Raw genomic sequence first — 14954 nt, 5'->3', positions numbered from 1 at the left:
AAGTTTACGGACTGGAGGAGGAAAAGGCATGTGAGATGAATACAGAAGAGGTGCGCGGGCGCGCGCGCGCGGTGAATACAGCAGAGATCTCCTCCCCATGGTCCTAAAGCCCCTCCGAGCTCTGACTCCAGGTTGCATCTCGTCCTGCTCCTTCACATCAGCCAACCAATCACAGCTGCTGGCTGAGCTCCACAGCTGCCCACAGACCATCTTCAGCAGCAAGAACATCAGTTTGTTTGCGCTGCTGTTTGAATGAGTTCAACTGTTAATGTCCTGTGAAATGTGGTTTTGATTTGACCTTTTGTTTAATGCAGTTTATAGTCAAACATTTGGTCTGTTTGTCAGATGCCCTCCTCCCCCCGACCTATCACCTCCTCCTAACATCTCCAGATCCTGTCCATGAAAACCTCAAACAGGACTGGTGATGAGGGGCGGCCCAGGTGGAGTCCGTAAACCAGCTCCACTTTGTATCATAAATGTGGACAGAGCTCCTACTTTGGTGATACAGGGACTGGATATCTGGGTACCGGGTACCTGGTACCTGGTACCTGGTACCTGGTACCCCGTACTCCTGCAGCATCCCCCACAGAGTTCTTCAGGGGACGTGGTCAGAAGACTTCTCCAAGTAAACAAAACACATGTAGACTGGATGGTCATTCTGAAACAGACGCTTTCACTCTTTGGTCCCCCTTCCTAAAAATGGGTACCAACACCCCAGTCTGCCACACCACAGGCATTGTCCCAGACCTCCATGCAACAGTGAAGAGATTTGGCAAACAAGACAGCCCCACAATGCCCAGACCATTCAGAACCTCATCCAACCCAGGTGCCCTGTTGCTGGGTGGATGGGATGGGATGGGATGGGATGGGATGGGATGGGATGGGATGGGATGGGATGGGATGGGATGGGATGGGATGGGATGGGATGGGATGGGATGGGATGGGATGGGTAGGTACCAGGGCACATCCGAACCTGGTGCCCTATTGCTGGGTGGATGGGATGGAATGGGATGGGATGGGATGGGATGGGATGGGATGGGATGGGATGGGATGGATGGGTGGGTACCAGGGCACATCCGAACCTGGTGCCCTATTGCTGGGTGGATGGGATGGAATGGAATGGATGGGATGGGATGGATGGGATGGGATGGGATGGGATGGGATGGGATGGGATGGGATGGGATGGATGGGATGGGATGGATTGGATGGGATGGGATGGGATGGGATGGATTGGATGGGATGGGATGGGATGGGATGGAATGGGATGGATGGGATGGGATGGGATGGGATGGGATGGGATGGGATGGGATGGGATGGGATGGATGGGATGGGATGGGATGGGATGGGATGGGATGGGATGGATGGGTGGGTACCAGGGCACATCCGAACCTGGTGCCCTATTGCTGGGTGGATGGGATGGGATGGATGGGATGGGATGGGATGGGATGGGATGGGATGGGATGGGATGGGATGGGATGGATGGGATGGGATGGGATGGGATGGGATGGATGGGATGGGATGGGATGGATTGGATGGGATGGGATGGGATGGGATGGGATGGATGGGTGGGATGGATGGGTGGGTACCAGGGCACATCCAAACCTGGTGCCCTATTGCTGGGTGATACGGTAGCTGGATTTAGGGGATCCTCAAAGTGTCTACTGCAATATCCTCAGTTTAGGACAGTAGTTCTGAAGCATAAAAGTATAATTTGGCTTGATTTAATTTCTGGTCTCACTCATTTATAAAAACGGAGGCTAAAGGTTAGGATCATCTGAAAAGAGCCAGAGACGGCGTGCTCAGGTCTGCAGGCAGGTACTGCTTCAGGGCACATCCAACCCAGGTGCCCTGTTGCTGGGATAGATGGATGGATGGATGTCTCACCATCTCAGGGACAGGACACCATCTCAGGGACAGGTCACCATCACAGGGACAGGTCACCATCTCAGGGACAGGTCACCATCTCAGGGACAGGTCACCATCTCAGGGACAGGTCACCATCACAGGGACAGGTCACCATCACAGGGACAGGACACCATCTCAGGTCACCATCTCAGGGACAGGTCACCATCTCAGGGACAGGTCACCATCTCAGGGACAGGTCACCATCACAGGGACAGGACACCATCTCAGGTCACCATCTCAGGGACAGGTCACCATCTCAGGGACAGGTCACCATCTCAGGGACAGGTCACCATCACAGGGACACATATAGAACCATTCAAACAGCCAAGCTCACACTCACTCCTCAGGACAATTTTAGAGTCACCAGTTAACCTAACAGCATGTTTTTGGATGGTGGGAGGAAGCCGGAGAACCGGAGAGAACCCACGCAAACACAGGGAGAACATACAGGAACTCCAACTCCAGCGGGGGTTTGAACCTGTAACCCTCTGCTGTGAGGCGACGGTGCTGACCAGCACAGCACCCTGCAGCCTTACGCCTCATTTATACCAAAACCGCAGGAAGAGATCTGCTTTTTGAACTTCAGTTTTATGCATATTGTACTTTATATAACAACATTAATAATACATAAAAGAACACAGTGAGTGGTGCAGAATAATTCACAGAATACCAGAGCAGATTCATGTGTTCGGGGTCCCCACTTCATCAGGAGGACTGAGGGAACCTCACGGCCATGACGTACACCTCGCTGCGAGTCAGGTCTGCGTCCAGAGATCCTGCTGCTAACTCCTGTTATAAACTGCCCTCCTTTATGGAGTATTTGTGTTTGATGGTTGGAACAAACAAAAGAGCTGCATGGTAAAAACGATCTGTAAACCATACAAACTGGTCTGAATACGGTGTTTACATGTGAATACCCCCCCCCCATACAATGGTTGCCCACGCTCCTTTTGTTGGTGGCGCTTCTTTCGGCCACTTCTTGGTAATCGCTGCGTTTACGAGCCGCAAGTCGAGTTTTAAGAAGTCCTGAACCTGAAATAAGAAAATGAGAAGAACACTTCTCCTGTCCCAGATCATTTAAAAAAGGATTCAAACCACCTCAGTTTCATCACCTTTATATTCTTTATAACCTTTATAATCTGTTTTTCAGTATGAAACTGATCAGATTTATTGTTTTAAATACTTTTGGGAGGTGAAGACATTAGAAAATGATGCTCCACCAGAGGATCCATTTTGGGCTGCAGAGCCCGCCACCTGTTTATAATCCGCCCAAACAGCAGGGGGCGCACGATGCTTTAACCAATAAACACAAAGAAGAAGAATTCCTTTCTAAGCAGCCACCGAAGAAGAAACTGTCAGTGACGCTTTTCCGGTCACAGTGCGCAGATGCGCATCCAACAGCTCGGAGCAGAAGCGGAACGCGACCAAACACACAGAAACAGGCTGGGAAACGACACGTTAGGGCGGAAAAGAAAACTGCGTGCGAGGGGGAAGGTCTGCGATACAGCAGGTAAGAAGGACTCACCTGGCGTGGCGGTGGGAGAGCGGGCCGGAGTGTGCGTCAGCGGAGCCGCTTCCCTAGCTGAGCGGAGCGGGTCGCTGGGCCCAGCGCGGCTCTGGGTTACTGTACACAGCCCGGCCCACCAGACTGCATTCAAATAACCTCACAGTTTAAGGAAGAACAGCCCTCCGGACACGTCAGTTCCACCGTAACATCGCGTATGAGGTCTGTCGTTCGTGTTCTGGGTAAAACTTCAGTCCGGGACACAAACCGACAGAGTCAAAGTTTTGCAGCTCGTTTTTTTCATCAGTTCGTTCCTGCAAGCAGATGTCAGAGCGCAGAAGAAGAAGTTCCGCCTGTCAGTGGGGCCGATGGTACCAGAAAAGTCCACAAAACCCAACTAATTACTCAGAAATGCTCAAACCTGAGCTCTTCTTGGCTCGTGGGCAGCATGACGTCAAATTTAGAGATTTTTTAAATCGAGTTTTGTGTGACGTTCTCAGCACGAGGCAATGACTCAGACTCTAGAAGTAGTTGATGAGTTTGTTAAACTGTTAACCAGCTGGTTGGGGAAGTGGGGACGTAGCTGTGTTGATAACGTGCGCGTGTGTGCGTGTTAATGTGTTGCCTTGACCCTGAAGTTGGCTTCTGGTTCGGGTGTAAACCTTGTTTTGGCACCTGGAGCACCTTAGACCAGGTCCAAATGTTTAATTAAACTGTTTAAACTGGTCCCACAGAAGATGCAGAACCTTTAAAACACAGTTCAGGGTTATTTCAAACTGTTTCATCACCAACAGAGTCTTACCTTTCTGATTAAATCTGGACAAGTTTAATTTATCTAGCTTCTTAGATCGTTACAACATACTGTGAGTTTTGTAAAACTTCTTTTGTGTGTAAAAATGTTTGAAAGGAACCGATTCATTGCCTGTTTTGGCATCTGGAGAACCTGAGACCAGGTTTAAATGTTAAATTACATTGTTTAGGTTGGTCAGATACAGACTTATTCAAGGATCTTTGTTGTCACTGTGCAGGTGTAATGACATTTTGTTCAGAATGAGATGAAATTGATCAGGATTCGCCAGGAAACGCCTCTTTTCTGCCTTTCCACAAACATAATACAGGTTTCACGGCTCTTGAAGTAAAACTTACAGTCCTCTGTGGGATGATTTGACCGATTTAATGACGTAGTTTTTCACCTGGACCTGGTCTCAGGTGGTTCAGATCCAGAAAAAGTGACCGGTGCCGTCAATGTGAAGCCAACTTCAGCTCTGGATGCTAGCAAGTGTTAGCTAACGTTAGCCGCTGCTGTAACGTACTAAAATCAAGGGCTGGACTATTTACTGAAATTCAAACACCGTATAGATGTCAGTCGGCTTACTGAACTATTATCAGCTGGTTACTGTCACTTTTATTGGTCTTATTTCGAAAATAAAACCCTGTTTGTGTCGGATCTTCTCTGAGTGGTTTCAGCTAACTTGCTAGTGGCACATCATCAGTTATTAGACGGGCCCCTCCAGCCGTTAGACCGCAGCCAGCCAGACTTCCTACAAGATGAACCGTTACCCAGGAAACCGAAACCGAAAATGAACGTTGGCTCAGAATCTCAGCCGCATGAATCCAGTCCGGATGCTCCTCAGGTGTTCTGGTTCCCAGCAGCAGAATCGGACAGAACATCTGGCTGATCCGACTGCCCTGAATGCAGCACATTAATTTAATGTTTCCTTTGCTGTCTCCTTTAATGCCTCCTCCTGTCTCCATAGCGACCATGGTTGGCGAACGCCGCAATGGGAACCTGCTGGTCCAGCTCAGCCCGCAGCTGCAGGCTTATCCGGAGGAGCTGATCCGCCAGCGCCGCACCCAGGACAGTCAGACGGAGTACCTGATTCGCTGGTGCCTGGTGACCATCGACGATGGCTCCACCTCCGGGGGCGGGGCGAACGAGACGGGCGTGACGGGCGGCGGCGGCTCCGGTGTGGGCGTGTCCGGCAGCTCCACGTCCGGGGAACCCAAACCGGAGAACATCCTGATGTGGATGTCGATGGAGGACGTTTACGCCAACTGCCCCACGTTGCTGGGTAAGAGGAAGACGGACCCGCAGCGCCCCCTACAGCAGGAGAAGCAGCAGGACGGGGAGGCGGACGGCGGCCAGGGCAACTGCGGCGAGCTGCCGCCAGACGTCACCTTTGACGAGGTGGAGCTGTCGGACATGAAGGAGGACGTGAAGAACCTGGTGTGTCGGGCCAGGAAGCAGATGGCGAAGAAGAGAGACTTCTCCATCAACATCATGCACACCATCCACGTGCTGAGCGCCTACGCCAGCATCGGCTCGCTGGTGGGCGTGTTCAAGGAGACGGGCGCCCTGAACCTGCTGATGGAGCTGCTGTGCAACAAGGAGACGCAGACGAGACGCAGCGCCGGGAAGATGCTGCGAGCGCTCGCCTCCCACGACGCAGGTAAGGGCACTGGCGCTGCGTTCAGGGGCAGCTGGGAAACGGGAGTCTCTGGCTCACACACGCAGGTCAGGGCCTGGTACTGGCGCTGCGTTCAGGGGCAGCTGGGAAACGGGAGTCGCCTCACAAGACGCAGGTAAAGGCCTGGTACTCGCGCTGCGTTCAGGGGCAGCTGGGAAACGGGAGTCTCTGGCTCACAGGACGCAGGTAAAGGTACTGGGGCTGCGTTCAAGGGCAGCTGGGAAACGGGAGTCTCTCCTCACACGACGCAGGTAAAGGCCTGGTACTGGCGCTGCGTTCAGGGGCAGCTGGGAAACGGGAGTCTCTGGCTCACCGGACGCAGGTCAGGGCCTGGTACTGGCGCTGCGTTCAGGGGCAGCTGGGAAACGGGAGTCTAGCCTCACACACGCAGGTCAGGGCCTGGTACTGGCGCTGCGTTCAGGGGCAGCTGGGAAACGGGAGCCTAGCCTCACACACGCAGGTAAAGGCCTGGTACTGGCGCTGCGTTCAGGGGCAGCTGGGAAACGGGAGTCTAGCCTCACACAACGCAGGTAAAGGCCTGGTACTCGCGCTGCGTTCAGGGGCAGCTGGGAAACGGGAGTCTCTGGCTCAAAGGACGCAGGTCAGGGCCTGGTACTGGCGCTGCGTTAAGGGGCAGCTGGGAAACGGGAGTCTCTGGCTCACACACGCAGGTAAGGGCCTGGTACTGGCGCTGCGTTCAGGGGCAGCTGGGAAATGGGAGTCTCTGGCTCACAGGACGCAGGTAAAGGTACTGGGGCTGCGTTCAAGGGCAGCTGGGAAACGGGAGTCTCTCCTCACACACGCAGGTAAAGGCCTGGTACTCGCGCTGCGTTCAGGGGCAGCTGGGAAACGGGAGTTTCGCCTCACAGGGCCTGGTACTCGCGCTGCGTTCAGGGGCAGCTGGGAAACGGGAGTGTCGCCTCACAGGACGCAGGTAAGGGCCTGGTACTCGCGCTGCGTTCAGGGGCAGCTGGGAAACGGGAGTTTCGCCTCACAGGGCCTTGAACTCGCGCTGCGTTCAGGGGCAGCTGGGAAACGGGAGTTTCGCCTCACAGGGCCTGGTACTCGCGCTGCGTTCAGGGGCAGCTGGGAAACGGGAGTCTAGCCTCACACAACGCAGGTAAAGGCCTGGTACTTGCGCTGCGTTCAGGGGCAGCTGGGAAACGGGAGTCTCGCCTCACACGACGCAGGTAAAGGCCTTGTACTCGCGCTGCGTTCAGGGGCAGCTGGGAAATGGGAGTCTCTGACTCAAACAGCCAGTCTTTGTGTTCTTGGTCAGATAAACATCAGTCGATTTAGAATGTTCCACCCATGTATTGATCACATGACCACTGGTTATTGGGAGAATGAGAGGTGTTTTGAAAGCAGCGTTTGTCTCCATAACAACCAGGGAAAGCTGCTCTCTGATTGGATGGATCCGATAAAAGCGTTTAGTGACCTCACAGTAAAGGTTAAGCTTTATCACGTGCAGCACGCCAGTCTCTGTGTCGGCGTTCTGTCGAGAGCTGCTGCCGCTGCATAAACCGATAAGTGTGTCCATCGGTTAAAAATGCTACTTTATGGTTTTCTACCTCTGTATATCCAATAATAAATGAATGTTTTCTTCTTGTCTAATTATAAAAAGGGTCATGAAATGAACCCATATTTTGACAGTTCAATAACATCCTATCAAATCATGCTCCCGCTGCTACATGCTATCAGCAAAAATCAGAAATAAGCCAAAAGCGTGAAGAAAGGGGGTTTTGAGGAAGTTCCTCACCTTCTGCACATCGAAAACTGATAAAACGACACAAACGGAGGCACAGTCCACGCAATTATTAAATATTTAATTTCAAGAGAACGTCATTGTAAAATCTACATGCTGAATGTAGCTTTTAACGAAGCCAAAAGAGGAAATAAGTCATTTTGATTATTAAAATGTTTCCTGTTGATATAAATCCATCATGTGACGGGCTTTCATGGCACTGTGTGTGCAGTCGATCGCTCCGATTACATCAGGAAAACCGGCTCTCGCTTCAGTGTTGGCCCGTTCAGCTGCATTGTGGGAGTTTGACCTGCTGATGCAGATAATTCCTTCCACTCGGCTCGGCTCAGGTAGACCGACACAGTCCCAGTCTGATGGCCTTTGTGTTGCACAGTGCCATGAAGATCAACCTCTGGAACCTGAAGCAGCTGATGAACCAGTCGCCATCACGCAAATCCTTTCTGTCTCTGAACACACGCTCTCTCCCAATTACACCATGAGTCTAACACCGCTAAAGCAGCCGCTGTTTTATTGGTCTGCACCACTCTGCATGCTTTTATATCGCAGACTCATGGGTGCGTTAACTGTTCACGTGTCTCAGATGTGTGGCACTCAGTCTGAGGACACATTTATTTATTACAACAGTTTCCCAGCATCACCTCTGAGTGTCGCCAAAGAATCAGCAGAAAAGTGCGGGCGCCAGCCCTGAAGTTGGCGTGCGGCACCGCACATTTCCACGCTCATTTGGCTCTGATACACCTGATGGTTGACGTAAAAAAGAGCGTCCGCCACTTTTTGGTTGCTTTGTACACAAGGCCCCTGGAGTCTGAAGCTGCCCCTTCGTTTCCTGAGTTCTCGCTGCTCTTTAGTTCATTTTAGGTCACATTTGGAGAAAATTTGGGTGAGGAACCGCCACAAGTTTTAGCCATGAGTCATCAGCCCGGCAGAGAGGAAACAAAGATGTGATTACATCTGACCAGAGGAGTGAGCTCTCACTCTGACTCTGTTTCTGAAGTTTAGAATAAGTTCCCAAACAGGTTGATCAGGTGATGTCAGCTGAGTGAATAGAGGCCTGTAATTGGTTGGGAAAGGTGGAGCTCGCTGCTGCAGAGATCTTCTATTCGAGCCAGATGCTCCTCCCTGATTTATTTTGAACTTTGAAGCAGGTTATTGGGGTTTTTCAGCTCATTGTGCACCTTCTGATTGTTCATGACCAGGAAGAGGCGTGTGAACAGAAAGCGGTCTGACCCATCAGAATCAAACTACTAGAATATGTAATAATGATAAAACTACAGTTTCTGTGTGGGCGCCTTTCACCGCACAACAAATGAAACGATGTAAACTGGCCATGCAGGAGAAGTTAAGGGCAGTTTGCTGTTGTGGGTTCAGTTTGGAGAGTTAATATTTCTACGAAGATGATTAATGTGGCTCAGATGAAAACATGCAGACTGAGCGGCGTTATTGCGGCGTTGGAACGATGGTCGGGGTCCGCCGCTCGGTTTTTTATTCGTTCAGCAGGACGGTTGATGTTGTTTCTGTTTGCAGGCAGCCGAGCGTACGTGCTGCTGTCTCTGAGCCAGCAGGACGGCATCGAGCAGCACATGGACTTCGATAACCGCTTCACTCTGCTGGAGCTGTTTGCTGAGACCACTTCCTCAGAGGAGCACGGCATCTCCTTCGAGGGAATCCACCTGCCTCAGGTACACACAGCGCTACACGGTGTCGCTAAGTTCCCTCAACACAATCTGAGACAGGCCCAAGATATAGAGTATATATATATAGTCATAGACGGGTCATAGACAGTTCCAAGACGGGTCGTAGACGGTTCCTAGACGGGTCATAGACGGGTCGTAGACAGTTCCCAGACGGGTCATAGACGGGTCGTAGAGGGGTCACAGGCGGGTCGTAGAGGGGTCTGAGACAGAAAAGAAAAAGGATCTATCTAACAGATAATATAGCTGGACATTAGCTAAAAAGCGGCCTCTCTTGTGGAGGCGGGGCCTCTCTTGTGAAGGCGGGGCCTCTCGGTGGGGCGTGGCCTCCCCTCACAGACAGGTCTGACTGTTCTCTCTCCGTGTTCAGATTCCTGGGAAGCTGCTGTTCTCTCTGGTGAAGCGTTACCTGTGCGTCACCTCCCTGATGGACAAACTCAACACAGCCGGGGTGGAGTCCAGCTCTGACCGGCAGGACGCCAGTCCCGCCCCCACGACATCCTCGAGCTCCACTCACCAGACGGAGCACCTCCGCATCCAGCGAGAGTTCGACTTCACCATGGCGATGGCTAACCTGATCTCAGAGCTGGTCCGAGTCATGGGCTGGGACCGGAACCGGAAGCCCCCCGACGGCTCCGCCCACCACCTTGGAGGAGGCGTGTCCTGTAGGGAGGAGCAGGGCGAGGAGTCATGCCGCCCGGTCCTGAGGTCCATCTTCCAGCCTCGGTTCTGCGCCTCTCCTGTTGTGCTCTCCACCACCGCCGCTGTCACAGCTCCCGCCGTCACGCCGCCAAAGAAGAAGATGGGAAACGGGTTCAAAACGCGCTCCGACTTCGCCAGCCGCTCTGCCTACGTGGAATACGTCCAGGACAGTCTGAAGAGCGGCATGATGGTCCGCATGCTGGAGGACTACGAGGAGGTGAGCGCTGGAGACGAAGGAGAGTTTCGCTACAGCAACGACGGCTCGCCGCCTGTTCAGGTGAGACGGTCCGAGTATTTAACGGTTCCCTGGACCTCCTGAAAATATGTGAACTAATTAATTTCAATGTTTAAAGTCATCAGACAACAAGAACAATCACTGAAATATTCTGAAAACATTTCAAAATTACGATTCTTAATCTCGTTAAAAACAGTTCAATCAAAGGTGACAAATTCAGACCCTTTTTTTCAAGAATTTGAACGGTTTGCTGAGGTCTTATTGAGACGTTTCAGACAGGCTTTGGTCACGCTGACTGTTTACCTGCGTTACCTGTCATCAACACCTGGTCATCAACACCTGGTCATCAACACCTGGTCATCCACAGCTGGACAGCTGCTGATTTAATGCAGAAACACAGACATAATGAAGCTGTTCCTGCAGTCAGAAACACTCCAGCTCTCTATATAGATACAGATAGTTACTGATACCAGAGGGAAACAGGTTAGCAGTTAGCCGTAAGTTAGCTGTAAGTTAGCTGTAAGTTAGCAGTTAGCTGTAAGTTAGCAGTTAGTCGTAAGTTAGCAGTTAGCTGTAAGCTAGCAGTTAGCCGTAAGTTAGCAGTTAGCTGTAAGTTAGCAGTTAGCCGTAAGTTAGCAGTTAGCTGTAAGTTAGCAGTTAGAGGAAGGAGGAGTTTTACAGAATAAGGAAGCTTTATTGTTTAAAACAGTGTTTTATGTTCAGTTGTTATGTTTAGCTTGACTGATCTGATGATGCAGTAACTCCCTCAGCCTGACAGTTTTGGTTCTGATCCATGCAGGTTTACTGGAACTCCCTGTCCAGGACTTACTGGGTTCACTGGCACATGGTTGAGATTCTGGGCAGCGGTAGCAGCGGTCAGTCAGAGAAGGAGACGCAGGAGAAGGCCTCGACCCTGACGGAGACACTCAAACTCACCGCAGGTAACACTCTGAGCCTCACCTGAGCCTCACCTGAGCCTCACCTGAGCCTCACCTGAGCCTCACCTGTGTCGCCCTGGTGTCTGAACATGTCCGTTCCTCCCTCAGTGAGTCAAACCTTCTTTTCGAAGCCTCCCGGCGGCCTCTACTCGCTGCCCTACCTGTCAGAGGGGCATCAGGTGGAGCCGGCGGCGCTGAGCAGAGCCGAGTGGTGGGAGATCCTCTTCTTCATTAAGAAGCTGGAGCCAAAGCAGCAGCAGGAGGTGAACGCCATCCTGCTGCAGAGCCTGGATGACCAGGTAGGAATACCGCTCACTTGAGTCCTTTTATGAAAGACTGCCACGTACGATCTGACCAGTAACCACGTCTGCCCTCCAGGAGGCGGAGCTGGACGACTCGTGTCTGATCAGCCTGTCGGTCCCCGGAGATGTGGCGAAGAAGCTGCTGCACTACCTGAAGCAGAAGCTGCCGTCGTCGTGCCTCAGCGACCTGCTGTGCTCGCACACCTTCTCCAAACACTACCTGAGGCGAGGAGGAGGAAGCCTGGAGGACGAAGAGCTGCTGGGTGAGGTCACAGACAGGAAGTCTGAATGTTTCTGAGCTGGGAGTCCGGCTCTGACTGTGGTTTGTTCCACAGCTGAAAGCTCTCTGGGAGGGGGAGGAGCTCCGAGCCTCTGCTCCTCATCAGGCTCCGCCTCCTCTTCCTCAGCGATGGGCTCTGTCTCCAAAAAGGCCAAGAAGGAGCTTCCTGTCGACTCCGGGTGCGGTGGCTCGGAAACGGAGAGCGAGCTGCCCACGGAGGACGACAGCAAGTACCCCGACGACCTGGAGGACAAGATGAAAGGTGTGAGGGGGTGAGGGGGTGGGACAGGTGTGGGACAGGTGTGAGGGGGTGTGGGACGGGTGTGGAGGGGGTGGGGGACAGGTGTGAGGGGGTGGAACAGGTGTGAGGGGGTGGAACAGGTGTGGGACAGGTGTGAGGGGGTGGTAAAGGTGTGGGACAGGTGTGAGGGGGTGTGGGACAGGTGTGAGGGGGTGGAACAGGTGTGAGGGGGTGGAACAGGTGTGAGGGGGTGGGACAGGTGTGAGGGGGTGGAACAGGTGTGGGACAGGTGTGAGGGGGTGGAACAGGTGTGGGACAGGTGTGAGGGGGTGGAACAGGTGTGGGACAGGTGTGAGGGGGTGTGGGACAGGTGTGAGGGGGTGTGGGACAGGTGTGAGGGGGTGGGACCAAACTTATTTAGATCTCAGCTGATGGTTTCCAGATTCAGCCTGAGTCGCTGTGACCTCTGCTTCCTGTGACCTCTGCTTCCTGTGACCTCTGCTTCCTGTGACCTCTGCTTCCTGTAACCTCTGCTTCCTGTGACCTCTGCTTCCTGTGACCTCTGCTTCCTGTAACCTCTGCTTCCTGTGACCTCTGCTTCCTGTGACCTCTGCTTCCTGTAACCTCTGCTTCCTGTGACCTCTGCTTCCTGTGACCTCTGCTTCCTGTAACCTCTGCTTCCTGTGACCTCTGCTTCCTGTGACCTCTGCTTCCTGTGACCTCTGCTTCCTGTGACCTCTGCTTCCTGTAACCTGCTTCCTGTGACCTCTGCTTCCTGTGACCTCTGCTTCCTGTAACCTGCTTCCTGTGACCTCTGCTTCCTGTGACCTCTGCTTCCTGTGACCTCTGCTTCCTGTAACCTCTGCTTCCTGTAACCTCTGCTTCCTGTAACCTGCTTCCTGTGACCTCTGCTTCCTGTAACCTGCTTCCTGTGACCTCTGCTTCCTGTAACCTCTGCTTCCTGTAACCTCTGCTTCCTGTAACCTGCTTCCTGTGACCTCTGCTTCCTGTGACCTCTGCTTCCTGTAACCTGCTTCCTGTGACCTCTGCTTCCTGTAACCTGCTTCCTGTGACCTCTGCTTCCTGTGACCTCTGCTTCCTGTAACCTGCTTCCTGTGACCTCTGCTTCCTGTGACCTCTGCTTCCTGTGACCTCTGCTTCCTGTAACCTGCTTCCTGTGACCTCTGCTTCCTGTGACCTCTGCTTCCTGTGACCTCTGCTTCCTGTGACCTCTGCTTCCTGTAACCTGCTTCCTGTGACCTCTGCTTCCTGTCCCTGCTTCCTGTAACCTGCTTCCTGTGACCTCTGCTTCCTGTAACCTGCTTCCTGTGACCTCTGCTTCCTGTAACCTGCTTCCTGTCCCTGCAGTGTTCAACAACCCACGCGTTCAGGGGAAGAAGACGCTGCTGGAGAAGCTGGGGGAGGTGGTGGACATCCTGAAGAAGGGGGGGGCGGGGTCAGACCAGGCCCAGCAGCTCGCCGCCGTCCTCTTCCTCACGCGGCTGCTGGAGGAGAAGAGCGGCCAGGAGAAGAACTCCATGAGGAGCGACTCGGCCCAGACCGTACGGTGAGTTTCTGGGCCTCGGCCTGTGGTGATGTCACTGTGACATCACGGTCAGCTGAGGTCAGAGGTCATGCTTTTATGTGACCTTCTCTGTGTGGGGTCACTGTGGTGATGTCACTGTGACATCACGGTCAGCTGAGGTCAGAGGTCATGCTTTTATGTGACCTTCTCTTTGTGGGGTCACTGTGGTGATGTCACTGTGACATCACGGTCAGCTGAGGTCAGAGGTCATGCTTTTATGTGACCTTCTCTGTGTGGGGTCACTGTGGTGATGTCACTGTTACATCACGGTCAGCTGAGGTCATGCTTTTATGTGACCTTCTCTTTGTGGGGTCACTGTGTTCGTGTCACTGTGACATCACGGTCAGCTGAGGTCAGAGGTCATGCTCTTATGTGACCTTCTCTGTGTGGGGTCACCGTGTTCGTGTCACTGTGACATCACGGTCAGCTGAGGTCAGAGGTCATGCTCTTATGTGACCTTCCCTGTGTGGGGTCGCTGTCAGGCGACCTGCCAGCAGCGTCTCGGCTTCGCAGGAATCGGACTGGTGACGCGGTGTGTTTCCTCCAACAGGGACAAGGTTCTGAAGCTGCTGGTGGAGCTGCTGGGCTCGTCCTGCAGAGACGTGGTGGTCAGCTCGCTGAGGCTCACGCATCTCCTCATGCTGAAGTACGAGTGGAGGGTGTCCTTCGCCACCGAGGGCGGGGTCAAGGCCGTGCTGTCCTGCATGCAGGAGTTCTCGTCCGTCACGCACGTGCAGCAGCTGGCGCTGGCGGTGAGCACCGTCCCGCTCTTACCGGGTTCTGCTGGTGGTTCTGTGCTTGATGATCCGTTCCTCTTCCTCAGACGCTGAAGGTCATCACCGGCGCCAGCAAACACGACCTGCGGAGCGTCGGCAGCAGCCTGCCGCTCTCCGAGTCCGGCACGCAGATGATGCTGGAGATCTTCGCCAGCATCGGCTCGGCCACGCCCGAAGGCTCCAGAGGCTTACTGGGCGCCATCCCCACCGCCATCGACCTGATGTTGAAGACCAAAGGGTAAGTGGCGTCCGCAGGCTCGGTTCATCCTGTGCCCGCGGCGTGTTGACCTCAGCTTCTCTGTGCAGCTGCGTGCTGTCTGTGCGGAACGGGCTGCTCGTCATCATCATGCTCATCTCCAGCCACAAGAGCCTGGCAGAGCAGCTGGTGGCGTGCAGCGTCACCGCCGTCCTCAAGAAGTGTCTGACGCTGTCCACGGCAGAGACCATGCTCGCCATCATCGCCCTCAACCACATCTCCATGGTGCACAAGCTGGAGAGCAAAGGTACGTCCGGCACATCGGTTTCTGCCGTTCGGCCCGATTCTTCCCGTCTTGGTCGGACC

The 14954-nt window shown here is 53.4% G+C and overlaps 2 protein-coding genes across 3 annotated transcripts in view; one reads left to right on the top strand and one right to left on the bottom strand.

Annotated features, from left to right (window-relative positions):
• Window positions 1-86, bottom strand: part of LOC140312699 (synapse differentiation-inducing gene protein 1) — a 15379-nt gene extending 15293 nt beyond the window's left edge. The window contains exon 1 of the mRNA XM_072390479.1: window positions 1-86. This exon is cut by the window's left edge and continues 198 nt beyond it. The gene's annotated coding sequence lies outside the window, so the exon portion shown is untranslated.
• A 3179-nt stretch (window positions 87-3265) lies between these two features.
• The window catches only part of LOC140312667 (cullin-9), a 39366-nt gene continuing 27677 nt past the window's right edge, over window positions 3266-14954 (top strand). For both annotated transcript variants that reach the window (XM_072390433.1, XM_072390432.1), the window contains exons 1-12: window positions 3266-3415; window positions 5167-5859; window positions 9167-9321; window positions 9704-10312; window positions 11070-11211; window positions 11317-11507; window positions 11587-11773; window positions 11846-12052; window positions 13400-13598; window positions 14167-14368; window positions 14440-14630; window positions 14699-14895. In XM_072390433.1, the coding sequence (XP_072246534.1) occupies window positions 3292-3415; window positions 5167-5859; window positions 9167-9321; window positions 9704-10312; window positions 11070-11211; window positions 11317-11507; window positions 11587-11773; window positions 11846-12052; window positions 13400-13598; window positions 14167-14368; window positions 14440-14630; window positions 14699-14895 (3097 nt within the window). In that variant the 5' untranslated portion in view covers window positions 3266-3291. The remainder of the gene's footprint in view (window positions 3416-5166; window positions 5860-9166; window positions 9322-9703; window positions 10313-11069; window positions 11212-11316; window positions 11508-11586; window positions 11774-11845; window positions 12053-13399; window positions 13599-14166; window positions 14369-14439; window positions 14631-14698; window positions 14896-14954) is intronic.

This window comes from Leuresthes tenuis, unplaced genomic scaffold (assembly GCF_036924035.1).
Source record: "Leuresthes tenuis unplaced genomic scaffold, fLeuTen1.0.hap1 SCAF_8, whole genome shotgun sequence".
Taxonomy (NCBI): domain Eukaryota; kingdom Metazoa; phylum Chordata; class Actinopteri; order Atheriniformes; family Atherinopsidae; genus Leuresthes; species Leuresthes tenuis.
This window is presented reverse-complemented; position numbering and strand designations above follow the sequence as displayed.